Consider the following 12,816-nt stretch of genomic DNA (forward strand, 5'->3'; position numbering starts at 1 on the left):
TGAAATGCAACGCTTTAGGAATTTTGGGCGATTTTTAAGAGATCGATAATAGGTCATGTAAGACGTTAAAAAATTCAGTTGCCTTCAATGTAACACGGTTTAAATAGCCAGAAATAGAGCTAACACAACAGGTAGAAATATTTGGTGTTTCTTGAATACGTCAGTGAAATGGCTCAGCCGCTGATATGAATGGCATCGGAAAGAAATGAAAGCATTGAGGGTAACGTGTTGGGTGTAACCGCTTCTACGGCACCAATACCTCAATTTTCATACAAATCTCTTTTGTTCACGTAACTTATCTATTTGAAGATTAGCACATATTTTACATTGTGTTGAAAATGCATTTACCCCATCGGAAAAATGTAAAAGCTTGGCAACATCTCTCGGCTCCCGTAGCCCAGTGCTTATTATTTGGTGCGGTTACTAGGGTAACGTCAAAAGAAAATATAACCATAGGAACTACAATAATGACAGAGTGGGATACAGTCTGCTCACAGAACTGTGAGTCTGATGCTGCGATTGCATTTTTGGACCAAAGTTTCATTGCATTAACTTTTTCCTTCGCCACTTTGAACGTTAATTGGAACTATTCAGTCCGACCAGGAATAATCGATAGGTAAACAGTAAACAGTCTCTTGTCACTTCCTCCTCCACTCACAAGCCAACAGCCATTGAACATATTTGAATGAGCCAATCGGATACAAGAAATGAGCGTATCACAAGAGACTGCAAAAGGAACACGGGACACATTCAGCTTGCTGGATAAATAAGCTAGCGAACGAACCAAAATATAAAGTTTTAATATTTGACTCTGCAAATGGTAAGGAGAGACTGTAGAGAAGATAGCAATAGCCTGGTCGTCATATTTTTTTAAATTTCAGATATAGTTAACAACCTGCAATTAGTGGAGCTGTAGTAGATGAACTACGGATGGTTACAACTCTGTAAGCATCTAGCCAGCTGATTGTTTTAACGTTGACATGTGGACACTTCTCATTGTAGTAGCTAGGCTAACACTGTTAATGTTCTTTTGCTAGTCTATCTAACTAACGTTGGCTTGCTAATATCGAAAAGTCGCGACGAATACAATTTGTTTGTTTAGTAGCGAGTTCAGTGTACAGAATACTGTGTTAGCCCTATCTAGCTAGTTAATTAGTTGTATCACACACAGTGAAGATTAACGTTAATGAGCAAACTGGCTAGACATGAGCAACTAGCTGTACTAGCTAGCCACTTTCGTTCTTGTCTGTTTACTCAGGGAACGCTATCTGGGTGATTCAAGCTAGCTACCCAGTATGATAGCGTTAACAACAGTTGAACCAAGTCTAAACTGTATGTAGGGGGGCATGCACATACGCAAACAAGGCATCACTTGGCGCATGACATACCTTGCCATCCAAATAAATATATTTAGCTTTCAAACTATTTTCTGCACTGGGCTAACGTTATGTTAGCATGAACACTGATTTGCTGTAGTAACTGATGGCTCACAATTGTCACATTTCATTCGTTAGTTATATTTAATTCAAGAAATGTGACATTCAAGTTATGAGATGAGCCCTGTCCTAGACATTTAGCTTGTATGCCTCTTTAATTCACTCCACAGGGGAAATTAATGAATACAACTTCCGCATCACCACCTCTACACGTGCATGTTCCAGAGAGTACACCAGTGCATGTGCACATGAAGAAGGGTCGGAAGATGAAAGAGGCAAAGATGAAGGGGGACACAGAGAGTCACCAAACCTCCGTTAGGAGGAAAGCAAGGGTGCCCTGGATACCTCCTGGGAAGGGCTCGACACGTGACGCCCTGTACAAGTGGGAGGTACCATGGATCCTATTTTAATCTCTGTATGATTAGTTTAAGGTTCGTTTTTTTAGAAACATACACATCTTCTTGTTGCCTGGTCTCTGAAATTGTGTTGGTGCATAGGGACCGACACACCGCCTAGAGATGAGGCCTGCTCCAGAGCCTGATCTTTCCCAGTCTGCGCTACGATTGGCTGACCTCTCCTCTGATGAGGAGGAAGCGCTGCAAGGCCGCATCCACCAATATGAGAGGAAGATTGACAGCCTAATGACAGAGGTTGGCTCCCTGAAGAATGAGGTTGGTCTTGCTTGCACGTTTTCTTTTGCCAAAAGTTTTGGAGTACAGAATGGCATTTAGTAGGCTCTCAAGTGGCTCGGTGGGTTAAGGTGAGTGCGTGTTGGGCACTATGCTCGCAGATTCTAGCCTCAGACTTAGATATGTTATTGGCAGGCTATGACGCTGCAGCAGTCAAATTATCTCACCAAAGGCAGGGTGGGTTTAAATTGGCAGGGTGTTTGGGTTACTGCTAAATGAGTTCCTCTAACAACAGACCAGGTTTCCACAGGTTACCTGTTTTCAGTTGAACCTGCCCAATTGAACCTGCATGTGATCTGTACTATTTAGCAAACCCTAATTTTTGTTCAATATCACGGTGGTCTCCAGGTGGAGCTGAGGAAGAAGGAACAGCAGTTGAGTGCGTCTCAGCGTGTAATCCAGGAGCAGGAGGATGAGCTGGTGGAATTCACCAAAGAACTGGAGGTCACTGGACGCGAAAACACCCGCCTCCGCCACTCTATTGAGAAGATGCGAGAAGAGACAGACTTCACCAGGTTTGTCACAGGAACACACCCTCCCAAACCATGCGGGTATCATGTAGATTTGAGTTTGTTTTTTGTTTTATGTTATATGATAACCTGTATCATAGATTTATACCAAGTTTATTTTAGTCAATATTGAGAAGCAACAAGATTACATATGTCTGTACAATGAACAGAAACAGCATTAAATATTAGTTGCTTGGCATGAAAACCAATATTATTTGAGATCTACAAGCAATGTTTTAAAAAAAAATTTCTAAATGAAAAAAGAGATTATATTATTTGTATAAATATTATTTGGTAATGACGTGAAAACAAGTTTCAAGTAATTCAGTTTTAACGATACTGTTTCTTAGTACTTGGTATTATTTTCTTAATACTTAGTACAGGAGTTTTAGTTTCTTCCACGCTTTTTCACCTAAGGTTTTATTACTCCATATTTTTTGTTACCCAAAAAGTATGTTTTTTTTTTTGTTTTTTGAATATCCAATATATAGTTTCAGTTCAGAACTTTTGTTTTTTTACCATTTCCAAAATGTTGGGCTGTATGAGATGTATATAATGGATAAGCATTTTATAACACATTTTATTATGAGGTGTAGGTGTTACAAAGTTGTGACTTGAGATTTAAGAAATAAGAAACGACTGACCAACATTACAGTACAAAGCCAATTTATCACCAGATGCAAGGGAAAGGTTCCCACTGCGTAGACATGGTTGCTAAAGCCAACTGCCCGTCCCTGCAGGCAGGAGACGGAGGCTCTGCTGCAGCAGAAGGACATGCTGCTGAGGAAGCTGGTGGAGGCCGAGATGGATGGGACTGCAGCTGCCAAGCAAATGTCCGCCCTGAAAGAGACTGTGGGGAAGATAAGGACTGTGAGTGACTGGGGATGGCACTGGGGATCAAGTCAGGTTGCACCAGACCTAAATCAAGACCTGCTATGTTATATGTTATTATGTGCAGTGGTAGACTGGTGCTGTTTGTGTATAGTTGCGCAAATATACACAAACTGCACCAGTTGTCAGAATAGCACTAATAGTCCACAAGTTCATGATCATACTGTTCCTTTGTGGTAATTGTTATGATGACGAGGGACTGTAGGAACATTTGGGCTGGAATATCATGCGATTCCTTTCCCTGTGACTCTCTTCTCTGGTTGATGTGCGTCACGACCGTGCAGTAGTCATTTCTATGTTTATATTTATGTAAATGTATACTCTTAGCTGTTTCACATGGTAACTGTGTCCCTGCAGGAGAAGCGGATGTTGGTGTCGGACTCGACCCTGCTGGGCAGGCAGAGGGACCTGCTGATACAGAAGCTGGAGACTTTTGAGGGCACAAACCGCACTCTGCGTCGCCTTCTGAGGGACTATCACGGGCATGAGGTGTGATATACCCCCTGCGCCCGGTATTACATCACAGCCAGTAATATATGTGTGTAGGCATGTGTGTGACATTCTGGCCAAATAAACATTAGATTGTTAGATTGTTTTTTTTTTGGCTGATCAGATGGATATTATGAGGTTGTCGGAGCAGAGGGACGTGCTTATGAAGAATCTGGCCACTGCTGAGGCAGAGAAGGTGGTGAGTTTGGCTACAGTCAGCTCTTGGATAAGGATAACGGTCTCATTTTTAATGAATGAATTACTATTCATAATGATTTTTATTATCCATCCGTCATGCACTCTTCTTATGTAGAAGTCGGAGGGCTTTACAAAATAAAATAGATGGGCCACCTGGTGATATTCTTTTTGCTATGTCATGGTCTCTCCAGCCGCACAGCTTAGCTCATAGTGTGAATCTGTCCTTCATTAGCATTGAGCTTCAGTGGCTCAGTGCATTAAGCCCTCTCTGTTTTTGTTGCAGAATCTTCTGGTGAAACTCCAAGACAAAGAAAAGGTAGTCTGTCAGCTCACTGTGCTTTTGGAGACTGAGAAGGTAAATGCAGAGGGACACTGTGCTGCACACAGTTTGTTATGGCTCCATCATTGCTGACTACACAGTGGTTATCGAGTTTATGGCTGGGGAAGATGGCGATAAGGATAATCACATCCAATTTTGTCCTGATCTGTTCGATATTCTGTCCATGTCAAATTAGTCAAATTAGTCAGGTTATTGCGACAGTCCAATGCCTGCAGTGACCCCACTGGGATTTAAATGCTAATGAAAGTTGAAATAATTTTGAGTGAAGTGTCCCTTGTGAATGGACCTAATTAGGTAGATCCTGATTTTTAAGTAAAATTTTTGTATGAGATTAAATGCACAAGGTTAAAGCAAAGATATGAGACCTTACTTTCTTCAGTTACGTCCACTAGTCTATTGCATTTAATCATGACAATATGTTGTCCAAAAACAGATGTAGTCATATTTCTTAGGTTATATTGCTCATCAGTAGCTGAATTCAGTTCCTCCTTCCTTTAACTGTAAATCACTTAGATGAAAGGTGCTATATGAATACCATCCATTACCATTATGTACACAGACTTTAACGTTCCCACCTCCATCTCCTTGGCAGGAGAATGTGAAGACCACCGCAGAGCTTTCCAAAGCACTGGAGTTGAAGCGCGCTCATCTCCAAGGCCAGCTACGCAAAAAAGAGGCGGAGAATAACCGACAGACCGTCCAGATCAAAGTATGGGCCCTCCTTTTGCTCTCTGCGTCCTTTCTCTTCGCGTCTACCTACACTAAATTTTGATTAGCTACTTTTGAGTCACTGTGCGTTTTCCTCCCTTCTCTCGTCAGAGCCTTGAACAGACGGTTAGCCTGCGGCAAGAGGAGGTGGAGAAGCTGTTGAAGGAGCTGAAGGAGGTACAGGAGAGTTTGGACTTGGGGAAAGAGGCCCTGAAGCAGGAGGTGCAGACACAGAAGCAGCGGGCAGAGCGAAGCGAGGGCATAGCCGGGCAGCTTAGCGCACAGCTTCTGGAGAAGGTGAGAGAGCGCGGGGCTGAGGCATGGACTGTAGAACAAATATGGACAAAGTGTCTGTGATGTCACCTACTGACTTTCCATGGGCTTGTGACAAGCGTTTTTAAGCTGTGAAAGCATGGTTTTCTGTGCTGCCCTGTTGTACATTTTCGTGCCAGAGACTGTGCAGTAGGGAAAAGGGGGAGAACCTTATATGGTCTTGAAGGCTGGGTCTGGACACAATGTGATTGACAGTTTCTATTCGTTACTAAGCATGTGAGATACCGCCCCCCCCAAGTGATGTGCAGTGATGCAAACTATCCCTGATTGCTCCAGAAAAAATATTGTGGAGACCACAGTTGCTTCATTTACCATCCGGTTTCAGTGTTCTTTGCTATATATGTGCACACATGACTGGTTACATTCTGCATAGTGTACTTATGTGGTTTTGCTCCTGGAAACTTTATTTGTATTGGTTACTTCATTGCTAGGTGATAAGCAGGCCACAACCCCTTAATGAATTTAGACCAAAGCATATATATGTGAACAATATATTTTGTTTCCATATATAAACTTTGAATACATTTGCTGCCACAAACAGCTGTTCATGCATGAGCCTGACCTTTGCCCTTATGTGTTGGGTTGGGTCGTGCAGGAGACCCAGCTGGCAGATGCCCAGGCTGCAGTGGAAAGCTGGCGCGGTCGTCACTCCCAGGAGGTGAAGGAAAAGAGCCAAATGGAGGTTGAGATTACTGTCCTCAGCAAGTGAGTAGTGAGCTTATGAGAGAAGCCAGCCAGTCATTGATTGTGTTATTCAGTTTTCTGTTAGTGGAAGCTGTAGGCATTGCAGTACCATAATAAAGCCTACAAGTAAATGTCCTATGCACATACATATCCTTTTTGAAGATTTCATCTTCAGATTTGTTGTCATTCTAAAGCTAATGCTACCTAAAGCTCTGATTGTGAGACCAAAGTTGGTATGACTGAGGTGAGTTTAATGTGACATTGACCAGACTAGTTTATTTTGTTTTCGCTGACATTCTCTGTTCTGAGGTGGATAACAACTGTGAAACAAAAAAAAAATTCAGCTTGCTGAAGGCCAAGCCTTTGAGGTGTTCTGCTGTATGCTGGAGGTGCAGGTATAACACAGAGCGTGTAGTGCTGAGGGTGCTGTGTTGACTGCGTTGTGTCTGCGCAGCCAGGTGACCTCCCTGACCGATCAGCTGCGCAGCGTGGAGGACAAGGCCCGGGCTGAGACAGAGGGGCTGCTCGAGCGGCTCCATCGCCTCACTTCTGAGAGCACTGCCACCAGGCTGGAGAACCAGAGGCTTAAGGTCTGTTTAACCTGCTGCGTACATGCTCTGAATCCTCTCCATCTTCACCTTCAGTAGCACAGCTTGCATCAGTGTCAGAGGAGTCTTACGTAGGAATGGAGTTCTGCATTACCGTCTTTGCCATTTATAAAGGTGTCAGTGATATCTATGTTGCTCTGTCGCAATTATCATTTGAACTGACTATTTGGAGAACTGCACCGCCCTTTAGTATCTCCACTAATACAATGTTGAATAATCTTATGTAATGCATATATATGTATGTTCACTTTTAAGTGACAAGACTCTATGGCAATTGATGGGATGGAGTTCTGGCTGTGTAGTTAATATTCTTTTCTTGAGAAGGCTACAATAACTGTTAATCATGAAGTAGTTATGATTTTTTTGGTTTGGTATGTATGCTGGTCTCGAAATTTCAATCATGACATAATTTTACAGCTATAGTGGAAGCTCTTCATTTTGTTTGTGCTTGTTCTTCTCCCTTGGGTTCTTTCCCCCAGGCCACTCAGTCAGCCATGGAGGAAAAACAGGGCTTATCCCAGTCAGAGGTGGAGCAGCTGAAGTCCTCAGTGAAGCAGTATGAGAGTCTGGTGGACAGCTATAAAAGCCAGGTACCTCCCTGTGGAAGGTTCTAACACACCCCAGACCAAACGGTACACAACTAAATGCACATGAATGGATTGAATCGCAGCATGAGGGAGCAGAATTGCACTATAACGATACACATTTATTTGTTTTGCTAATGTTGTTGGGGCTTCTCGCGTGTTGCGGCGCAGCTGCATAAGACCCGTTTGGAGGTGGACGAGCACCGCCTGAAGCTTGAACTGGCGGAGAGGGAGGTGCAGGAGGTGCGGGCGGAGCTGGAGCGGGAGGTGGAGGCGGTGCGGAGGCAGCTGCTGGGGCGGCTGGCGGAGCTGGAGCCGCTGCCCGAGCGGCTGAAACGCACGGAGCAGCAGCTGTGGGAGGCGGAGGAGCAGGTGCAGGAGCACGAGAAGAGGAGCAGCGAGCACTGCAGCGCACTCTCCGAGCTGCGCCTGAAGGTGGCGTGCACGGCTTCTGATTCAGCGCATTTAATCATTTAACCAGTTAACCTGTAAATAAACCCATTAATGACTGCCTGTGCAAATTTGGGGAGAAAGTGGAAAAGCTTCCCTTATTGACCCCATGAAAGGTGATCCAGTAATAGAACCAGCAATGGTGAAATACCTGAAAATGCTAGTTGAAATATTGAACATAGCAGGACATGAAAAAATGCTTATTAACAAGTAGCACTTAATTGAAACTTATTTGCATGTAGATTCTAGGTGAATTGCTCTCACAAATAAGCGTAGTTTCTGTATTTATGGATATGTTGCCCACCGACACCTATGGAAATAGCTTTTTGTTTAGATTCCGACATATCAGATCTACTTCTTCAGGAGGCACTGGACATCTACCTCTATTAATATGTAATAACCTGTGTGTAATGGCTGTCCAAAGAAGGGGGTGGTGGTGGACATAGATAATAAATTAATCAGAAACGGCGCCCGCTACCTGTGTGTTCTGTCTGTAGGTTGAGCAGCAGGGCAGTCGGATGGAGGCTATTCGAGAGAAGAAGATGTTGCTGCTAGAGGAGAACAAACACTTGAAGCAGAGGATGGAGAGTCTAGAAAGGTCTGTATCATCATGGGGGGGTGGTGTTTCGATGGTTATTTTTCCATAAAAATCACAAAGAAAATTTACCTCAGAGTGCTAAAAAATTTGCCTCGAGTTGTGTGAGACAAGTGTTTATTTATTGCTTTGCTGGGGAAGCCGCAATTGTAATATAAGACCATTTAAATTTGTCATTCACATGACAATGGTTCATTTTTATTTTTTAATGTTGTCAACAGGAGTAGGGTAAGATTTGTGCAAATTATGTTGATTTTCCCTTATTTCTATTTACCTAATATTCCTAAAATTTTAACACCACGATCTATTGTTTTTATAAAATCAAACTTAATTTATTTGTCTTCATAGCTAACCCACATAATTCCACACAACTGGAAACAGCTACAGAGGACAACTGGAGCATTATTTCCACCTGTCCTCAGTCAAGCTCCCTAGTCCCTCTGTTTCATGTCTGTTGTGATGTCCTCCATCCGTGACAGGAATCTGGAGGAGACCAACGCTCAGAACCGAGACCTGGTTCAGGTGATCACCAAACGGGAGGACAGTATCCACAGCAGCCAGCTGCACCTGCAGGAGAAGTCCCAGGAGTGCAGTGTCCTAACGCACAAGCTGGAGGATGCCTTTCTTGGTGCACAGCTGCAGGTTTGTTCTGTGACGAGGAATAATGTGAACTGGACGCTATTGGTCATCTGTTCTTTCCTAATGCCAGCTCATAAACAGTTGAAATGCGTTCTGGTGCTAGTCCCCTGACTTGCAGTGACGTTCTGTTCAGTCAACAAGTTGACACATAATTTTGGGTCATCTACATTATGATATTTACTTCCCTAATTTCACAATTTGGTTGGTGAAAGGTACTTCTGTTTGTGAAAAGAACACTTCCCTTGCATTACTGTTCGTTTTTGAATGTCTGGTGACTTGCTGTGGTTTTAGGAAAAATGACTTTCCCTGGAAAATGTGTTTGCAGCTGGATCAGACCCGGGAACGAGCAGCCTCCAAGGAGCGGGTGGCCCAATCTAAGGTTCTAGACCTGGAGGCACAGCTGAGTCGCACCCAAGTCGAGCTCAACCAGCTGCGTCGCAGCAAAGAGGACGTAAGCATATATGTATCATGTCTAACTTGCACTACAGGTGTTATAGTGTGAACAGTTTTAAAATAATTAGCAGTGTCATTACAGGAATACTCATATTGCATCTAGTAGCAGTGACATGCTAAGACAAGGAACTTGTCAGGCTTATTAATCTCAGACTCATGCTGCCAGTTTTCATGTAACACCTTCAGCTTCAGCTTCAGGTCTCCTTGAAAGGAAGTTAGTTTTCTTCAGGATGCGCAGGAAAAGGCTTATTTTATTTTTTATTTGACATCTACAGTTGCTTGTGACTAATTGTAACCTATATGTATAGATGTAGTACACTCACAAAAAAGTATCAAACTGCATATTTTACCCTTTAGTCTGTATTGGATTGGAGGAAAGGAATTCTGATTGTGAGATGTATACAGTAATTGTATCTAAATAGTTGCTTATGGCAGTAATGGCTTGGTCTGTTTTGGAAATCTTGATGGGAGCCAGGCAACTGAGATGTGGGGAAGTGTGAACCGAATGTGCATTTTGTGCATTTATGTGTGGTCATTGGTTACCCGTCCTGCAGATAGAGCGTCGACACCAGACCCGGCTGCAAGATATGAAGGATCGCCTGGAGCAATCTGACAGCACCAACCGAAGTCTGCAGAACTATGTGGAATTCCTCAAGACTTCTTACGCTAATGTTTTTCGTGACTCTGCATTAGGCAGCTCCGTTCTGCAGCCCTTGTCCCCTCTTTGATTGGACACTCCCTTTTTCCGTTTCTCTGCTTATGGAGCCTCATCTGCTCCCTGCCTTCCTTGTTCCTCCGTTTATTTTTGCTTACATACTTGTTACAGTCATTCAAATATATATATAATATATTACAGCGTTGCTAGTCATACATACTCAGACACATAAATGCAAATTCAGAGGCTGCTGGGCACCCATCCTGTTGAGGCACTGTTCTTGTGTATGGATGGTCCCCAGCGTCTGGTTTTGGATTCAGACTGTGCCAGTGCCGATGCAAGGAGGCGCACATTCGCTGCTAGCATTGGCCAGGGAAGGGAGGGCAGCGTCTCGTTGCTTACCAGCAATCTGTGGACTGCCTGTTGAGCTGCCCATAAAGTGTCTTCTTTTAACTTGTGTCTGTGGAAGCTAAACTTGGAGACTGCACTTTGATAAGTGGAAGCTGACATTGCATGCTTTGCCGGAGAGCATATGCTTGTCTGTTCTGCTTAATCGATAGTGGAGTTTGCTGCAGTGTGGGAGCTGCCAATGAATATGATTGCACATCAGAAATTGTGAGAAAAAGGCATTTTAAAAAGTGAGCTTCATGGGAGAACTGACAGATTTAAGACCCTATCCCTTCCCTTGGTCTTTGTCCAAATACTTTATCCAACCAAAGTTTTTTCTTCCATCTCAATGTTACACTCTAGTCCTCTACCTATCTGCTTGGCAATCTTTGAAAACAAAACATGTCTCTTGTATGCTATTATCAGAAAATTGTCCCTGGGGCTATTTCTGTCATTTGCTGCTAGAACATTTATGATCTATTTTAATTGTGATACCAGTAATTAGGTCAAATTCATCTTCTTGTTTCCAAGTGTTTTTGCTAGTCATTTTTTTGTTTTTACTGAACAATGAATGCTATATTGATGAAGGTAAATTACAAAAGGCTTTCAAATGTTTGTCATTATTTTTTAATATTATTTTAATATTCCATGGATGTTTTCATCAGTGCAATTTACACTTGTGAATGAAACATAAAATGTCTATGAGGATGTTAATAATAAAGCCTTCGTTCAAAATCTGCTGTTGTAACATCACATTTATCAGCACAGAATCTATGAACATCTTCCAACCCTTATGGATGACTTATCAGCCATACATCAAATGTAGTTTGTGTTATGATCATTACATTTATAAATTTAAGTTGGATGACAGCTTAAATTGGTTCACTGCAAATATCATGTATACAATTTGATTCCATAATTCAAGTTGTTGACCATAAAAATGTAAATAGAGTTAATTGCAAGTGCCCTTTTTGGACCGCTATTTCAGCCACACCCATCGCTAACAGAGCATACAGCAATGCAAACTCCATTGACATACATTGACAGTAGAATGGGTCGTACCAAAGAGCTTCAACAAGTCAGTTCGTCAAATTTCTGCCCTGCTAGAGCTGCCCCGGTCAATTGTAAGTGCTATTATGAAATGGAAATGTATTGGAGCAACAACAGCTCAGCTGCAAAGTGGTGGGCCACACAAGCTCATAGAACAGGACCACAGAGTGCCGAAGTGTGTAGCACGTAAAAATCATCTATCCTTGGTTGCGACACTCATTACAGAGTTCCAAACAACATCAGCGCTAGAACTGTTTGTCAAGAGCTTCATGAAAAGGGTTTCCATGGCTGAGCAGCTGTACACAAGTCTAAGATCATGGACAATGCCAAGTTGTCTGGGGTGATGAAAAGCACACCGCCACTGGACTCTGGAGCAGTTGAAATGCATTTCTCTGGAGTCATGAATCACACTTCACTATCTGGCAGTCTAAAGGATGAATCTGGATTTGGTGGAATGCATAGTGCCAACTGTACTGGCTTGAATAGTGCCAACTGTAAAGTTTAGTGGAAGAGGAATAATGGTCTGGGTCTGCTTTTAGTGATTTGGGCTATACCCCTTAGTTATAGTGATGGGACATCTTAAGACTACAGCATACAATGACATTCTAGAGAATTGTGCACTTCCAACTTTGTGGCAGCAGTTTGGGGAAGGTCCTTCTCTGTTTCAAAATGACAATTCCCCATGCACAAAGCGGGGTCCATAAAGAAATTATGTGGTGAGTTTGGTGGGGAAGAACTTGACTGGCCTGCACAGAGCCCTGACCTCTACCCCATCAAACACCTATGGGATGAATTCGAATGCCAACTGCAAGACAGGCCTTACACCCAACATCAGTGCCAAACCTCACTAATGCTCTTGTGGCTGAATGGAAGTGAATCTCACCCAGCCATGCTCCAAAATCTACTGGAAGGCCTCCCCAGAAAAGTAGAGGCTGTTACAGCAGCAAAGGGAGGTCCAACTCCATATTAATGCCCATGGTTTTGAAATGTGACGTTAAACAAGTAAATATAGGTGTGGTGTTCAGGTGTCCACATACATTTGGGTATGTAGTGTATGTACCATAAGACATGCCATCCGATAGGCTAACAGAGAAGAGGTGGAGTTAGGCAAGACCATG

At 42.9% G+C, this 12,816-nt stretch overlaps 1 protein-coding gene across 2 annotated transcripts; it reads left to right on the forward strand.

Annotated features, from left to right (window-relative positions):
- Positions 1-665: 665 nt before the first annotated feature.
- Positions 666-11,385, forward strand: LOC135265047 (outer dense fiber protein 2-like). Of its 2 annotated transcripts, none has more exons than XM_064354248.1 (18): positions 666-820; positions 1,607-1,825; positions 1,934-2,107; positions 2,474-2,640; positions 3,375-3,504; positions 3,883-4,014; positions 4,139-4,213; positions 4,496-4,567; positions 5,145-5,261; positions 5,372-5,557; positions 6,189-6,298; positions 6,732-6,867; positions 7,365-7,475; positions 7,641-7,904; positions 8,417-8,517; positions 8,994-9,156; positions 9,479-9,604; positions 10,161-11,385. In XM_064354248.1, the coding sequence occupies exons 1-18, from the start codon at positions 818-820 to the stop codon at positions 10,332-10,334; spliced, it is 2,460 nt and encodes an 819-aa protein (XP_064210318.1). In that variant the 5' UTR covers positions 666-817; the 3' UTR covers positions 10,335-11,385. The 2 variants fall into 2 exon arrangements, with proteins under 2 accessions (XP_064210318.1, XP_064210319.1); XM_064354249.1 differs by having other exon boundaries at positions 719-944.
- Positions 11,386-12,816: the final 1,431 nt, after the last annotated feature.

This window comes from Anguilla rostrata, chromosome 10 (assembly GCF_018555375.3).
Source record: "Anguilla rostrata isolate EN2019 chromosome 10, ASM1855537v3, whole genome shotgun sequence".
NCBI classification, from domain to species: Eukaryota; Metazoa; Chordata; class Actinopteri; order Anguilliformes; family Anguillidae; genus Anguilla; species Anguilla rostrata.

Bases quoted from the DNA above. Each gene is read 5' to 3' on its own strand.
- LOC135265047 (XM_064354248.1), top strand. The intron at 4,568-5,144 runs GTAAATGCAGAG...TCTCCTTGGCAG, and splicing joins TGCTTTTGGAGACTGAGAAG to GAGAATGTGAAGACCACCGC. The intron at 5,262-5,371 runs GTATGGGCCCTC...TTCTCTCGTCAG, and splicing joins GACAGACCGTCCAGATCAAA to AGCCTTGAACAGACGGTTAG.